This window comes from Coturnix japonica, chromosome 4 (assembly GCF_054131305.1).
Source record: "Coturnix japonica strain WE chromosome 4, WE-NBRP24, whole genome shotgun sequence".
Classification (NCBI taxonomy): domain Eukaryota; kingdom Metazoa; phylum Chordata; class Aves; order Galliformes; family Phasianidae; genus Coturnix; species Coturnix japonica.
The window spans coordinates 46610568-46627596 of record NC_140666.1 but is presented as its reverse complement, the minus strand read 5'-3'; the positions used below and the strand labels follow the sequence as shown (position 1 = coordinate 46627596).

The following is a 17029-nucleotide window of genomic DNA, read 5'->3' as shown; positions in this document are numbered from 1 at the left end:
GACAGAGAAACAAACATCTACATAACCAGCTGGCTTCTGTCATGGCAACAATAGGAAATAGGCACCTACCTGTGTCCTAGCCCAGCTATGCTTAGTACAGCAATTTGGAGCTGTTGAAATTAACAGGAAAAGCACTGGAAATACAGTAATAGAGAAAATAAATAAATAAATAAATAAATAAGAATGTTTCACTTCTAAGAAGCAGCTTTTCTTGCAGTAAAACTGACTGGCCTAATCAAGGCACCCAGAGTGCGCCAACAGCGAGTAAATGGAGCTGACAGTCCCCCCAACAACCATGAACATCAGTTCAGCCTCAGGCTAAGTGTGAAATTTCACTTCTTTCATGTACTTCAGAAACTAATGACCTTTGCAAGATTGATTTCAATCCTAAACCACTTCCTGGAAAAGAGGAAAAGCTGGTGATTCCACAGCCTTCAGACCTGGAAAGCTGTACCTTATGCCTGTTTTCCAACCTGCACAGACCCAGGACTTGTCACAACTATGTTCTCACTATCCTGATGCGTTGGTTAGACATATACCTCACATATCCTAAAAGAAAGACCTAATCATTGGCTTAAAAAGACAGAAATACAGGATTCACAGGACAAGGGAAGGAGAGAATGACTCCATCCCACTGAACAAAGCCCTCCTCTAGCAGGATGCCTGCGTTTTGATCTCTGCCTTGGGCACAGTGCATGCAATGGGAAGGGGAAAAAAAGAAAGAAAAAAAAGGGACAAGCACTAGAATAAAAAGTGCAAACACCATTAGACCTGACGTGGTCAGGTAGTTGGACTCAGTGACCTTTGAAGGTCCCTTCCAACCAAACTATTCTATTCTATTTTATGAGAGTGTGAGCTGCAGCCACAGCGCTTCTCAAAGAAGTACCTGAAGCAGAAGGGTGATGTTGCATGCAACACTGCACCAGAGCATAAGCAAAACAAGGCAAGAAATCTACCTTCTTATAAAGGTGTTGGGAATAACTTCACTAGAATGCTTTCCTTCTTCAGCCAGCAACACAGGCATCCCATAAAAACAGGCACAAAGTCATCCCATAGCACTTTGCACCAAATACCTATGTTATGGTCACTGGAAAGCTGCAGCAGGAAATTTCATCTTACTACATGAAGTTCTTTATCACCTATTGCAACTGTCTAAAAGAGCACATTACAGCCTTACTCCAGCCAGACAAAGTAGCAGTAACTTCAGTTAGCATCAGAGTAGCCAGGTTTGCGGTAGGATTACATCCTGCTGGTTGTACTATGTTGCTCCCAAAGCAAACAAAGCTGAAATTAAAACCTTTACCAGCATATCCTAATACCTAAACAACACACCTTGGGGTTGTGTCAGAAGAAAGTATCAAACAGGATACCAGTACCGCAAGTAATGTCTCAATGACAAAATAAAAGTTAAACTATAAAAACTGTCATCAAAACTTAAGGATACTAAAATGCAATAACGAATTTATAAGGCTTCTTTAACTTCAGTTTCTTTTATTCCTATAGTTCAGCAAAGAAGACCAACTTTAAAAGTATTCCAACATAAATTTTAAAAGTGAGGGGGCATTTCACATACAGTATTTTGTCTGTATTGCCTTATTGTCAAGCAATATTTTGCAGCATTTTGCCCCAAGTGAGGCAGATCTTAATCTCTGAACCTTTACTTTTGAAGCCTCGCTTTAAATACTGTGCTAACCTAAATGTAATTAACGGTATTCAAAACACATTGACAAAACCTATCAATATCAAAGTGAAATCCTTGGGAAACAGTGTAAGGCAAAAACGCAGTTCATACAAAACACTCAGAGGTTAATAATGCACAGAGCACTAACGTATGGTAACCAGAATCATTAATGGTTCCTGAAATCAGTGTTGTCAATTGCATTTCTATCTTATAATCTGTCCTACAGAAGGGAAGAAAAAAAAAAAAAAGAGCTTCTCTGCTGAGAAACAGACAGAATTTGCACAATGACAAGAATATCTTACATAACTTCTTGGAGCACGACTTTAAAGAAGAAAAAATGTCATCTGATGTTGCTATATTAGAATTTTTAGGTAATGTTAAAGAGCACATCTGCCCTCTTTGAGGCACTGGGACACACAGCATCCAGGCAACACTGCTCACTGACACAGACTACTTGTGGCACACAGACTGCTTTTGAACCTTGCTGTCAGGGTCACCATGCCTCAAGCAGCTGCCACCATCCCTGTCCAGCCAGAGCCACAGCAGGGAGTCAAAGTGACTGAGAAGCTGGCAGAGCCCCATACCCAGCCCAGTTTGGAGATGTCTACTCAGAGCATTGTGATTTCATCATGTCACCTCATCAGAAACACCTGATGATCAGAAACATTGTTTAGCTGTCATTAAAATGAGAGGGCACTAATTATAATGGCTGCATTACTGCCAGCAACAGAGCAGCACCAGATGCATGTTCGGTATGGAAATAATATATTAACTCATGACAGCTCTGTCCCTCTTCTGCAGTCATTACATACCATAACAAACTGACTGCTTCGTGCCTCCGCTTGTGCACCTGGTTAATGTAACACTAATTCAGCACGAGCAACAAAAGTCTGTTACAGTTCCAGTGGGATTGATCTTAAACTGGTGTTAAGTTACTCCACACATGGAGAATGGTACACCAAGGGCAAAGTCAGAGCTTCAACACTCAGAAGTCATTTGCATTCTGATAAGAGGGGAGCAAAAAGTTATCTATTATGATGTTTCTAATGTGGTCTTCTTTGTTAGTATCTTCTTTCTAGCATAGTCTCATTGACCACCTTCTTGTGATCTACTTCAAACTTAAGAGAGTTGAACTCAAAACTTACTTTGCAACCTTCATTCCTTGAATGCACTTTGGGTTATGATGCACACACCAAAAGGCACAAGAACCATGACTGCATCATGCTCTGCCTCTGTCAATCTGCTGTCCTTATAGGGTATGACATTTCCAACACCTCAGCTCTACCAGTGACAGTAGAACCTCATTGCCGTCAGCTGCAAGGTTCAAACTTTCATTGTCAATTTTATTGTTTTCCCATTAAACTAAGCCCACTTCTGCTTAATTAGCATTCAGGTGAGGAAGAAGGAAAAAAAAAAAAAAAAAGGAAACTAGTAAAAGAAAGCCTTTTTGGAAAACTTAAGATTTAAATGTTCTTCATTAGTTTGTCTCACTAATCCTTCACATATGTTCAGCTGCTGCTCTCCAAGGTATTCTTGCATCATTTTATCCAGCAGCATTTCTTTTTTTGACACTGTTTCACAGTGATTGCTATCCAGTCACGCTGTACTTAGGGCTCTGACTGGAATACACAAAGTTCACCTTATCTCAAGGCATATTGCCCTTAGAAGAGCCATGCAAAAAACATGAAAACGATTATTTGCATCGAACACTTCAGTTTTCCTAAATCACAATGTAAATGAGACACAGCGAAGACTACAGCATGCACCCTGCAAAAACTGATGACAGATACTTGCAATCAGGTATAATTTTCTTTCAGCAGAAATTATTTCCAACTAAAGTCTAGCACCTGACATCTATTGCATGTTAAAACCCTCAGAAGAGCAGAGTAAGCTCCAAAATAGGAAGCTAAGCTACCCTTCACATCCTCCTGTCATAATTAGGGTATCCTCCATTCAGCACGTTTTATTACTGAACTGATGACACTTCAGAGGACTATCTTCCAGCACCTCATCCAAACAAAAAAATCAAGCATGTTATTGTTTATTGTTCAGTTGAAGCAAGTGACTTAAATAGTCAGCATGTGGTGAATGCATGATATCAATGCATCGCACAGGTGTTAACCCCTGACATTAAGACCACCAACGCACCAAAGTGACACACCGTGCTGCCTAACGCACTCTACCACCAAGGCAATGCGACTAGAAGATCGAGCAACCTCATCATTTCTTACTAATGACCTATTAAACGTTGATATTGTATTTAAACCACAATTACAGTTATGGTGTAGAAACACAGCAGTGTTGAGCAGAACACACATAAGCTTTGGTAAATTGCAGGCAGGGTTTTAAAGCACTACGTTACAACAACTCCCTCAAACTAAACTTCCCTCGATGCAGGTCGCACTGTGATTTATGAGCTGTATAGAAACCCAACGAGGGAAAGAATAACTTCAGGAAAAAATAAAAAAATAAATAAAGAAAAAAAAATCAAGACAGAAACCAACCATCATCTTATGTCAACTACTGTTATTAATAACAGTGAAAGAGGCAGTTGTAAACTAGGAACATTTAGAAGCCTGCTGTGGCACCAATCTGACAAGAAGTTACACGCAGAGCGCTTGTACCAGGTCACATTGGTAATGTCCGAAAGATTAAAAAAGAAAAAAACTACAAGGCAAACAAGAAAAAGGCTCGTCGAACACTCCTTTGAGTTTTCAATGGAAAGAAGGAGAGCAGTGAGTTGGCTGGAGGGATGGCGAGCATCCAGCCACACACCGCCAGACAAACCAAAGTTGCGGTCGGAACTCCGCTCCTCTCAGCACAACCCGCTGCCTTCAGCACGGCGCTGAACGCCCCGCAACCCACCTGCTCCCTGCCCGGCCAGCCCGGCACCCCACGCTTCCACCCGCAACTTTCACAGCCCCAGCCCGCTCAGCCCGAAGAGCTCCCACCCGCCGCGGCTACCTGAGGCTCAGCGGGCTCGGCCGGCTTCACCAGGTGCTTCTCCCTGTAGAGAGACCAGAGGCCGATGTCGGGCAAAAAAATCAGAGCCGCGGTGAAGAGCAGCGTCATTTGCAGAAACCTCTTCTGCTTCCTCTTCATGGCCAAAGCCGGGCTGCCGCCGCGGGGCCGCGTCCTTCCCTCCCCGCCTGAGAAACTTCGCCCGCCCGCCTCACGCCCGCCCTCCCCGTGCCCGGGCGGGGTCCCCCCCCACGGCGGAGGCGGAGGTGGAGGCGGTGGCGGCGGGGCCGGAGCTGGCGGCCGCTCTCCCCGCCCCGGCGCGGCGCTGAGCGACGGAGGGGCCGCCCCCGCGGGAGCGCATGGAGCCACCTGCGCGCGGGGCGGCACGGCTCGGAGCGGGGCGAGACGGCGAAAAGGATTTGGAGGGGGGAAGAAAAAAAAGGCAAAATAATAACAATAACGACACAAAGACAGCGCGGCCGAGTAATGCGGGAGCGCCGGGGATGCGAGGAACCGCCTCACATCCCCCTGCCGCCCGGGGCGGGGAGGCGCGGCATCGTGAGCTCACGAGCGCAATTTGCTAAGCAAGAGTTAAAATACGTCTGTATTATTAAAAATAATAATAAAAAATAATAATAATAAAATAAAGGAGCTGGGAGGCCGGCGCGGTTGGCACAGCGCTCCACCCGCCGGGGGTTCGGGCGGCGCGGCTCCCCCAACACGTGCGGCCGGGATCGGGGCAGGGCGGGGCGGAACAGCTCCCGTCTGTCCCCACCGTGCTCCCTCATGCCGTCGGGGCCGAGCATCTCTGTAGATCAATGGAGCCCCGTGAGGACGGCATTGATGCGGGGCAGCGGGCCGGAGCCGAGCATCGCCGCGGCGCTGGGGCACCGGGGCTCGCAATTCCCGTTCCGGTCCGTCCTTTTCGGCGCTGCGTCGACCGCGGGAGGAGCCGCACCGGACCGGGAGCCGTGGGACGTTCGCCTCGCTCTGGGAGGAAATCCGAGAACTGGAGGTGTCGAGGCCATGTGGCTCCGCTGCCTTGTTGCATCATTTGGACTCCGGGTCTGAGTTTAGCTGCTCGCTCCTAGGTCACTGTGCCTTTTCCTCTAAGTAATATAGGAGAACGCTCAGGTAACCCCTCTGCGAGCCAGTCAGTGCCCTTTCATTTCGATACATTGAGAAGCAGGGAAATGTACCAACTTGCAGCATATGTTTAGAACATATGTCACAAAATAATGATACATTTACCTTTATTGACCTGTGTATAAAAATCATCTGTGGCCCACATTTATACTGATGGTTTAAAATATTTCGGAGTGTTGGAGACTAAATTCTACAGTGAGAATTCTCTTCCTGTGTCTGGAGTGTATCTCTAGGAATGGTGGGGAGCAGTGTCCTTCCCATGGGTGTGATTGATCTTGTCCAACTGCAGAACTACCTTTTGCAGAAAACATTTCCTACACATGCATAATACAATAGGATAGGCAGCTAGTGATTATTTTTAGGAGAGTAGCTGGAGATAAAGGCAAGATTGTGGGAGGAACAGAAGTCTGAAGGTTGGGTGGGAGGGAAAAGCGCAGTGCTGAGAAGTAGGACTAGAAGGGACCTCAGGAAGTCAGCTCCCACACGGCTCTGCCCCAAGGCGCCATCACTGCACCTCTGTCATTCCTGACAAGCGCTGGACTAACTCATCCCAAAGCCTCCAGCGACAGCACCGCTCCAGCCTCTTCAGGCAATCTGTTCTGACTTGCAGCTACAAACTTTTCTTTGATGTGTAACCTGAACCCGCTTTGCTGTGATTTCAGGCAATGACACCAAGGATAAAACACTGTATTCTCCTCAGTTTTTACATTGCAAAAGGCAACTTCTTCACGTGGTGTGCCACAAACAGCCCTGGACATAAAAATTGCTGATGTGTTTTACTGTTCACCAGGAAAGTCTTCAGCTGATCTGTATCTCTCTTGAAGTCCAACATACAAAACTGAGCAAGATATGCTACTTGGGACTGTTTAAGTGCTTGTAGGAGAAAGATAACTGTGCATGGGTCACAGTGCATGCTCTTTTTTAAAGCTTCCGTGTAGAATGTATGCTTTGTTTGCAGCAGCTTTATGCTGTTACTCAATGACTATTTTGTGACTTAAGCTTTGGTTGTTAATGTTTTCCTCGAACTAACTCCCACCTATTCCTTTGTTCCCAACTCTGTCCCTTTGGGTGAATACATCTCCCTTTTCCATTGAATATTATCATTTTTCTTCCAGAATCTCTCTTCAGTTTGTCAAAAGCACTTTGTGTTTAAGTCTTTACAAATATACAAATTTGATAGAAGTAATTTCTATTCATTAATCCAGGCTGTTTGTGTGAACTTTATGGGATTCAGATCCAGGACAGATAGAGCCTTGCAGAGCTTTGCAAAAGACAGCCTCCCACATTTAAGAATGAGCCACTGTTACTTTATTCTCTCTGTAGTTTCCAGGCAATCCTGAACTCACCTTCAGTAGCTGCAAGACCTACATGAACTAGTCTTTCTTAGACCAGCATCATGTGCAAGGTTTTGCCCTGTCACCTCATTGACAACATATTCAGTATTTATCTTTCACCCCAGCCAGGCTACAAGGATGTCATGATATCAGGTCCAAAAGAATTATGTTAAAAATATTGTTTGGTATTCCTGGAGCTGAATCCACCAAAAAGTAGGAGTATTCACAAAAACCAAAGGGCGCTGATATTGTCAGGAATTCCACCTTTCAGCTAGTCATTCAGGGCTAGGGAACATAGGCAGCACACGGAAGGTTTTTATTCAGCTACCATTTTGTCAGAAGGGATCCAGCCCCAATGTTGTGAGAAGCATAATAGCTAGAACCATCAATCGCTATTAGATTGTATAATAATTTAATAGGAAAAGAAGCATACGGGTAAGAAGTTGCATCCTGGAATTCCACAGCTTGCTGGTTAAGTCCCTCTCCGGAAGTAAAAGTGAATGCAAACGTTTACATTCGCTCTCAGGAGATGAAATTCAATTTCCCAAACACTGAGAGTGACTTTGTGGTAGCGGCTGTAGTCCATAATTCACAAATTCAGGTCTCCATTGTGAAGAATAAAGGCACTGTTTTCAGCAAATGTTTTTTCACACAGTCATAAGCCATCTAGCCATAATAAGAATTGCTTAGATTTTAAGATGCTAGTCTAGCTTAGAGGAGAAAAAAATAAATAAAAAGAAACCTTAAAGTCCTTGTTTGGTGATTTAGAAGCTTCAGCCACACATCAACACAAGTGGCAATAATATATGCCCGCTCGAGAAAATCTTTTAGTAGGATATACAGTTTCTTCAGGGAAAACATCTTCAGAACTTGAAATATTTGCTGTTTGGAATCTTTAGCCGTATATTAAAAAGAACAGTAGAGGTGCTTTATAAGACTCTGCACACGTTGGCTCCATAATTTAGTGGACATACTTTCATATCTGCTCCTATGGGTCCTCTTAAGACAAAACTTCCACCAAGACTTCTGATACAACACAGGAGCAGAAATCAGAACAGACTAAAAAGCGTCCTGGTGAGGATGGGATCTTTCCAGTGAGATAAGAAACTTTCTGGCCATGCATTTGTACCTAGAAGCTGAACGAAGACAGCATGCAAAGAACATTTGTTAAGATCACACCTTTACTTAAGGAGTTACTCACAAGACTCCCACTCGCATCTGATCAATACACTTCATGCAGGAAAGCTACTACTCAACGCATAGCTGCAGCTGCTCAACTCTGCACTCATGAGAAATAGAAAGATTCCATCGTGTTCTTGTTACAAACAGCAGAGGTTGGTGCACTCTAAATAAAGAGTACATCTAGTAAAATGATGATTAACAGTCTGTAATATTGCTGTGTAAAAGAGTGAATAAAGGTAAGGGAATAGAAGTTTGTTTTGATTACAGCATTTACCTCCAGGTAACTCAGGACATAAAATGTTTGTTCCCGTGTTTTATTTCAATCTGCTAAGCTATTACAGAACACTTTCAAAGCCAGGATGAGGGGCAAAGGGTTCTTTTCTTCTACTCATACAACCCCTGGAGCAGTCAGTTGTTCTGGTATTTAGGGCACTGACACACTTTTGTCATGGCTGTTTTGTCCTGGCTGTTTTTCATCCTCAGACCTCCAAAGGTCCCTCACAGCACATCAGGTCCTCCCTCAGAATCACTAAAACCTCCAGGGAAACACATACACATGACACCAGTAGGCATACTAGAAATGGAAATGGGAGGAATACCTTAACAAAAAGTTCAAAGTCCGAGATCCTCCAAATCCTGCAGAGAACATACATTCTTAATGTATTCTGCAGAGGAAACTTTCAATGTATTTACCTCAAAACCCCAAATGATCAATTATATATGTACTGGTTATAAATAACAACACATGCGGCAGATTTTTGTTTTTTGTTTTTTTGTTTTTTGTTTTTTTGTTTTTTGTTTTTTTGTTGTTGTTTTTTTTTTTCTTAATGACCTCCTTCATTTGGCCTAGGAACTTCTGCTGAAAGGGAAACTTAGGAGCCCTCCTTCTCAAATGGGAAATATAGAAGCTCAGCCTCCAGAGAAAAACAAAAGAGAAGTTTAAAAGAAAGTTTAAAAGAAAGAGAAGTTTAAGTCCCTTATACGAAAAGTTTTGGGTCCTGACTTGTATTTTTAAGTTAATAGGTTTGCCCATATTACGTGGAGCAAAAAAAAAAACAACAAAGAGAATCATAGAATTAGCCAGGTTGGAAAAGACCTTGAAGATCATCAAGTCCAACAGCAGCCTAACCAGTACCCCAATTCTAAAAGCCCTCCACTAAATCATATCCCTGAGCACCACAAAATACTTGAAAAGTATAATGCAAACATTTCTTAAAATCTTAATTCTAATAAATCAGAAGAAAGGATCTTTTTAGCTGGTAGAGATTTTCCAGTCAGAGTACACCTGGAAATCCATCATCTCCTCTAGAAAGCTCTATAGTGGCTAAATGAAGGAAATTATATGAAAAGTTTCTTTGAGTATCTGTAAAAATCTTTTAGAATTTAGATTTTTTGTATCATCCCTATTCCAAAATTCCAACATTTGTTTTAAATTCCAAAGCAAAACTATTGCTCCAGTAGAAGTCTATAAAAATATAGAACTTAGATGAGTAATGCTAAGGCCACAAATTATTTCCACTTTCAAATCTTTGTTCTGTTTGACTAGCTGGATGACAGATGATTGCCGCTTCTTTGTGGCTGTGCTACTATAAACTCCAGAAAGCAAACAAAAAGGCTGATAGATCAGACTTTTTGGCAGTTACCTCACAAGCTGCAGATTCACTACTGCACAAAAGAAATCAGTGGAATGTAAGGATAATCAGAAAAGTTTATTTTGAGACAGAAAATCAGTACAATGTCAAATATTGCTAAATAGCTCAGTAATCATAAAACACTGATGTCAGGAAAAATAGTTTTTCATTCTTCCTTTCACAAAAATCCACAGTAATTTGGTCCTAAATATGGCAGAGGAACATATCATTTGCAGGAAGTTGAATGAACAAAAGTTATCTTTTTTTAGATCCTCTTTTCAACAAACAGAAACAACTTATTTTCTTTGCAAAAACCAGCAAACTCAGCTCTGCATTAGCTTGGAAATGCATTCAGCTTTTTTTGGAGATCCTTCTCTTAAATATTCTCTTTGGCCAGTATCACAGAACTTGCTGTATACTTTTCAAAGGCCTCAACCAACATTACTCTTTTCATATCTTGGAGTTTCCTTTGGCTGGCAATCCACAGGGCCTTTGTACTCTCATTACACAACCTGATTCCTAACAAAGCATTGTACCACTGAGAATGAAGCAGTATGTTCTGAAAAGCTGAAGACTGAAAATCTCAGCAAAGTTGTAAAATGTGCAGAATACTTCAAGTGTTAACAGATGTTACCTTCAGTTCTGATTTCTTGCTAGAGACGTCACCAGCAGCCTTTGGAGATATCTACACCACAGGAGAGGGAAAGGGGATACAGGAAGCTCCTCAGTGCTTACTTGCTCATTTGCTGCTAGTATGCTTTTGGGCTCCTCCAGACAGTTCTCATCAAGAAAAAGCACTGAAAAGCCTTTCTTTCAGTTAACCTTACTGAAAGGCAGAATGGATGAGAAAGCACCAAGTTGTAATTTCTCTGTCATCCCCCAAGCAGGATGACTCCTACACACCCCACGCTCCCCACCACACCTTCCTGCCACTCCCTAGGATGCATTACACGTCCTTGGGGGTTTCAAGAAATTCTGAGGCTTGTACAGAGATCTCACATCACTTCAAAGACATCAATCTCTCCCCACTGCATCAGAGATCAAGACATCATTTTGTAGACGTGAGAAAACTAGAACGTTGGTTTGCTTCTAATGTGGTATTTCCCCGGTGCAACGGCAACTGTTCATTTCTGTGTACTAAATCTGGGAAAACAAATGCCATTTGATTCATACTGGAGATGAGGAAGCTGTCAAAGATAATTCAGGTGAAGGTCATAATTCTGAGAGTTCCAGGCTCATCAGTGCAACTTTCTAGTACAAATACATGTAAAAACAGGAAACAAGAAGAAACACATTTATACTATATTACTAGAAGACAGCAATACACTGAATTTGAACAGGTACTGTGGAAATGTATCATAGACCCCATGGAAAGCAAAGTGATGGTTTTAAATACTGTGTGAAACCTAGCAATTACGCCTCCTTAATGTGAATGTATTACTCCATCATTAAGGGGAAAAGGTAATTTTATTTAAAATTACAGTCCTCAAATCAGTGATGTCCGATGAGATACGATAATGCAACTTGGTACATTCATTATATGTTATATCCAAATCAGGAAATAAATGCTGGAAGAAACAAGATTTGAGAAATTGTTAATTTTAGGAAATACTTTTCTTAGGGTTATTAGTGAGAAAATTTTCTGTTTTTACAGTATTAGCACATTTAACATTTTATGTACAAAACAGAGATAGACCAACTAAAAGTAAAACAAAGAAGACCAAAAGACCAATAGGTATCTGTCATATTGATTGACAGTCCAAGTCCTGCTAACTGGAGATTCAATCTTTTTCCATGGAAGTTGTTCTTCACATTTCAAAATACTTAGCCCTCAAGAGAAACGGAAGGCTCCCTTGGCTAGTACAATTCAGACATCACAAGTTATCCTTTCAGTCTCAGACTTCATTCAGGCTCATGGGGTATTCAACAGTACTAAAGCCTTGAGTACATTAAAGGATCCAACATAAGACATACAGATATAACTGGATATTATAAAGGAAATGAAAACTAACTAAAGAGCTTCATTAAATGGTTATTGAAATTTTTGACCCAATAATTTCAATCAATTTTACTTTAGCACAAAGGTGAGAAAATAGAGTAATAATATCTATCAGTTAAAAAAAATGTTACAACTAATTAGTTCTTTTCTTCCTCAGACTCTGGTAAGAGAAAAAGTAATAGCTATCAAGAAACTGAGGACAGAGACAATTTTAACAAATTGTGTAGGTATCTCCATAATTAATCCCTTTTATGAAAATTCATGAAAGCTGCCAATTTCTGGTGTGAAAATACTTGTGAATCCCAAGTTTGGAGACATGCAGATTACTGTATACTGCTAAATCTTGTTTTTCCTCCAAACAGCTAAAAGCAGCACGAGGTGCTAGGACTGGAGCAACTTAACTGGAGAGAGCTCCTTAGACAACACTGAAACATACATGAGGAAAGCCAATAACATCCCATGCTTCCCTAACGTGAATCAATAAGTGTTCTGTCCTGCCCTTTCAGAGTTAGGGCTCTCAGACACTTGTATCTGGCTTGAAGTTTTTCCCCAAAGAAGAACACCTACCTTCATTCCAGTTCCACCAATCTGGTACAAATGAAAGGTGAATAAGGCTGCAGGTAATAAGAGGGCATCTGTTCACATGGCTCAACAATCTTGTTTAAAAGAAACTAACATTTTCTAAATAAAACTGTTGTTCTGCAGTAATACCTGATCTTAGCAACCATTGCTTGGACTTCCCCCCTCCCCCCCTCATTTAGAGGAAATATTTTTAATAATTAGGGTGGAGAAGGCCTTCCACACCTCGAGGAACTAATTTTGGTTACATAATACAAAAATCAAGAGGACCATTCCTTGTTCACAGATTAAAAATAGCTAAGAATGGAGCCAAATAAATTTTTCTTCACTAAGTTAATGGTAATTTAAGAATCCAGTCCAATGGACTGAATTCAATGGTAAATCCAATGTTAAGAGCTCTTTACAAAGTGACTAATAAACCTGTCAAGTGCTAAATCAAAAATTCTCTAGAAATTTTCCCAGGTATATACATCTGCCATGTTAGATACACTAGAGCAGGAAGAAGAAAAATGGTTTTCTACTGAAACTGTGGATTCTATTTAAAATAAATAAATAACTAAATAAAAATAGAAATGGCATTTGTATGGAACCAAATTGATTTGTTAAAAACTAGAAATAAGTAAAAATCACAAACACTATAAGGAAACTTTCTTACTCTGAACTTAAGAAAATAACTTTAAGTAAAATTAAAAGCAAATACTTTATTTCAATCTACACGAGGGCTTTCGTTTAGCCCTAAATGACCGTTCTTTTTTAGTTTTTGTTTTGGGCCATCAGAAAGGCCATCACCATCCCTACCCACCTGGGTGCCCACTCACACATACTTAGTGAAGCATTGTTTTTCAGCTCCATCCTTTGCATGTTTTAAATGAATTCCAACGGAGGGCATTGTCACTCCATAAATGTATAATATTAGAGCTAATTATTCTGACACAGGCACAAAAGTGATACAGATCTTCACCAATCTCAAAAGCATGCAATGGGAATGTCAAAGGAAGTACGTAGACAAAGAGTCGCAACAGTTTGATTAACTCAGAAATGGTTAGGGATATTGAAGTTTATTTTGAAACATTAAAATTCCTGTCTGAAGCTATCACACCTGCACTAAATGCTTTCTAGCCCCTAGTAAACAACCAAAAGGTTGGCATTACTGGAATTAAGCCTAACTGGCACATTTTAAGCTCTTCAAGAACATTTTGCTTATGTGGGCAAAACTGAAAACAGTATCAGCACAAGTAAATGGGAGTCAAAATACCTTGGCCTGGGAGTCAAAATGTCGTGGCATCACAGGCTCTTTTCAGATGCTTTTAGGTACAAGAACAAGTGAAATTACCGTCGTTTCTTTCTTTCGGGTCTCATACAGCTGCATTCTCCTAGCAGAGAACTTCCTTGCCAAGATTACAGTTCCCATCTGTCATTCACCCTTCATGTTTCTCAAAGGAGTTAAAAAGCCTGACAGTTTCCATGAATAACAATGACACATACTCATATCTTGCAAAAAGGGACAAATTCTATCGATAAAAAGCAGGAAAAAATCCCACAGTGTTTAAAGAGTTTTCTGAGCACTGTTTATGTCTGGTTTTGAGTGAAGATAGAGCTGCCATTGCACAAAAGTCATCTACTCTGCTTCTATCACCGTGTAATTGCTGAGTGAGGTCACTGTAATTAGGACTATAAACACAAATCTGTTCTGTCACCAAGCTCTCATTCTTTTACAAGCCAGACTCTTCATTTTATTTTATGATATCCCTCATTAAGTTAGGTTCCAACAGATTTTTATATGCAATTATTGGCAATGTTTATTCATTAGAACTTAAAAATAAACTGCTTAAGCATATTAGCTTGAACTTTTTTTTTTCTTTTTTCTTTTTTTTTTTTTTTTTTTTTTCCCCAAAATATACCGTAAAATCATAGCAGGGAAGCATGTTTTGAATAAGATGCTCATGAGGAGCACATTAAGAAAGTTCTTTCACTGCCATTCAGTAATAAAGTTCATTTTGTAGGAGCTGAAAGACAATGGAGAATAAAAAAGATCTTAAAAAGAACCACAACCAAACTTACCTAAGTTTGATGATTAATAACACAGTAACACATCAACATTTGGTCAACCTCACATCACTCTAAACACTATTCCTAGCACAAGTTAATTTAAATTTCAGCATGAAAAATCTGTCTGGTCTCTCAAGGCGCTGTTCAAAGAAAAAAGTTAACCCATATCTTATATTAAATGTCATTATCAAAGAAAAGAGATGACATCTGCACACAGAACTGCATTTAGGTGCACTTTTCATTATTGGTATAAGTTATTTGGTACTTTGTTTTTCCTTCAGCTACATTATTGAGTTTCTGATTGTACTCAGTCAAGCTGACTGGGAAATATACCTCATGTCTTTAGGGGATAGGTACTATTTCAGATTATAATTTAGACACATATTCCTTTTTATGTATAAATTTATCTTCACTGTGTACAATTCAGATCTTGTAGAGGCTGGTCAAACACTGGTCTTGGTGAAAAATATGTTGAATATCATGTCAGTGATCTTGATGCATGCTAATGGCATTTTGAGAGACATCAACAATAAAGAAAATTAAAATGTTATACATAAAGTGCTAAATGGCCTTGAGGATTACAATAATAAAGCAAAACTGATTTTAGTACAGTTTGGGGCAAGATAATACATAAAATGTTCTGCAAAAACAAAAGATTCTGAAATTTGGGAGTAAACTTTCAAGTAGTAGACTAAAATAGCATTAACTATTAGAAAAAATCTAATAAACATGTTTGAAGATCTTACAAACTCGATGGTTAGAAAAATGCATTGTGATTATGTGAAACTGCAAGGACCTCACGCGATAAATCCAGGGGTCCTTCTGACCTGATGAGCTCAAGTGACTTGGTCAAACCATTTGACTAATGCTGCTCTTCCCTCCTTACTCAACGAATATTTTGAAGAATTCTCAAAGTCTCTGAATTTCCATGCTCCTCAAGCACCTCGTGCATTTTCTTACTTAGCTTTCCAATTGTCCAGTTCTTTCAAGAACATTATGCTTACAACTCAAACTGCTGATGGCATAGTCTCTTTGGCAAGTCAGCTACTAAAGGAAAAGAACAGAAGATAAAGCAGGCAGAGTACAGAAAGAGAAACAATGTTTCTGCCTAACTGAAATCTTATTGAAATCAAGCTGAAATTGGGTCAGAGCACTTTTAAGGGAAACAATACAGTGACTTCCAAGCATTGAGTCGCACAAACCTGGTTTCTCTTTCAACTGATTTAGAGCAAAGGTCTAAAACACAAAGACAAAATTTGTCTTAAGGTTTTTGCTAGTTCGTTTGAATATTTTTGTAGGGAGCAAACTATGTAACTCCAGAAGATGATTTCCAGCATGCTTGAGTGTTATCATCTCCAAAGACATTCAGCAGAATTTTATATACCAACAAGTTTCAGAAAATCATGCCCTGATAACTTATTTTATTAAAAGAGTGTTCGAAGTAAGGAAAAATCCAACATTGCACACATTTATTATATTGATTAATACAGCATAGTCACAGAATGTTCAGAACTCTAGAAACTGAAAATTCATAAATTGTCTCAGGAATGAGTTGCCAATATTTAGAAACAACAGAATCTATGACATAATATGATGACCCTGGACAGGCTTGGTTACTCATCTTCCCAGATTAGTCCACACACAGCTATCTGTACCAGACAGAAGGATTGATGACTCTTCCTAAAAGACTCAAAGCATGTCCTAAAACTAATAACTGTCATTCCAACTCTTGTATCTAAACCACAATGACTCTAACAGCATGAACTATGTTATGATTTTAGTTGATGGAATACTGGGAGATGAATATTATGTTACATGCCAGTATCTGTGATCATTTTCTTATTTTTCAAACTGCACTGAGCTTATTTTTCATCTTTTTCTTGATGTGTGCAAGGAAGAAGTTATTCCCTTTGTGGAAGACAAAAATAGAATTTAAAAGCTGAGTCTAATGTGAAAATGGCAGAATATAAAACATGAAATATGTGCTATATAGGTTTCCAGGATAGAAACAACATCCAAAAGCTTCACCAAGGCAAATTAGTTTTGAGACATGTACTGAGATGCTTTAGGTAGAAAGTGCACTTTTATGACCACCAAAAGTTCATAAGCATAGCAAAAATGATGAGGAAGTTAAAGTACTTCAGAAAATAAAATAATAAGTATGGGCTTGATGGAGAGCAATATAAACAAACAAACAAACAAAAAAGAAATAACAAAAACACAGCTTCTTAACTGAGTTTTTTGAAGAAAACTTTTTATCATGTTTGTATCTCTAAATAAAGTCTTCAAAACGCAGTAACACACAAATTATAATTATTGCTTCTGATAGTTCAGCAAGATGTCCACTCTTCCTAACTACATTATATGCTTCAAAAAAATCTTATGACTATGTGAAGTCACAGTACCAATCAGTAAGTTCGGGAAAGTAATATAAGACATGTAAGTTTTCAATATGATTCAAGTTGAA

At 39.9% G+C, this 17029-nt stretch overlaps 1 protein-coding gene across 2 annotated transcripts in view; it reads right to left on the bottom strand.

Moving 5' to 3' along the window:
- The window catches only part of GALNTL6 (polypeptide N-acetylgalactosaminyltransferase like 6), a 407537-nt gene extending 402657 nt beyond the window's left edge, over window positions 1-4880 (bottom strand). For both annotated transcript variants that reach the window (XM_015861609.3, XM_085545109.1), the window contains exon 1: window positions 4646-4880. In XM_015861609.3, the coding sequence (XP_015717095.1) occupies window positions 4646-4783 (138 nt within the window). In that variant the 5' untranslated portion in view covers window positions 4784-4880. The remainder of the gene's footprint in view (window positions 1-4645) is intronic.
- Window positions 4881-17029: the final 12149 nt, after the last annotated feature.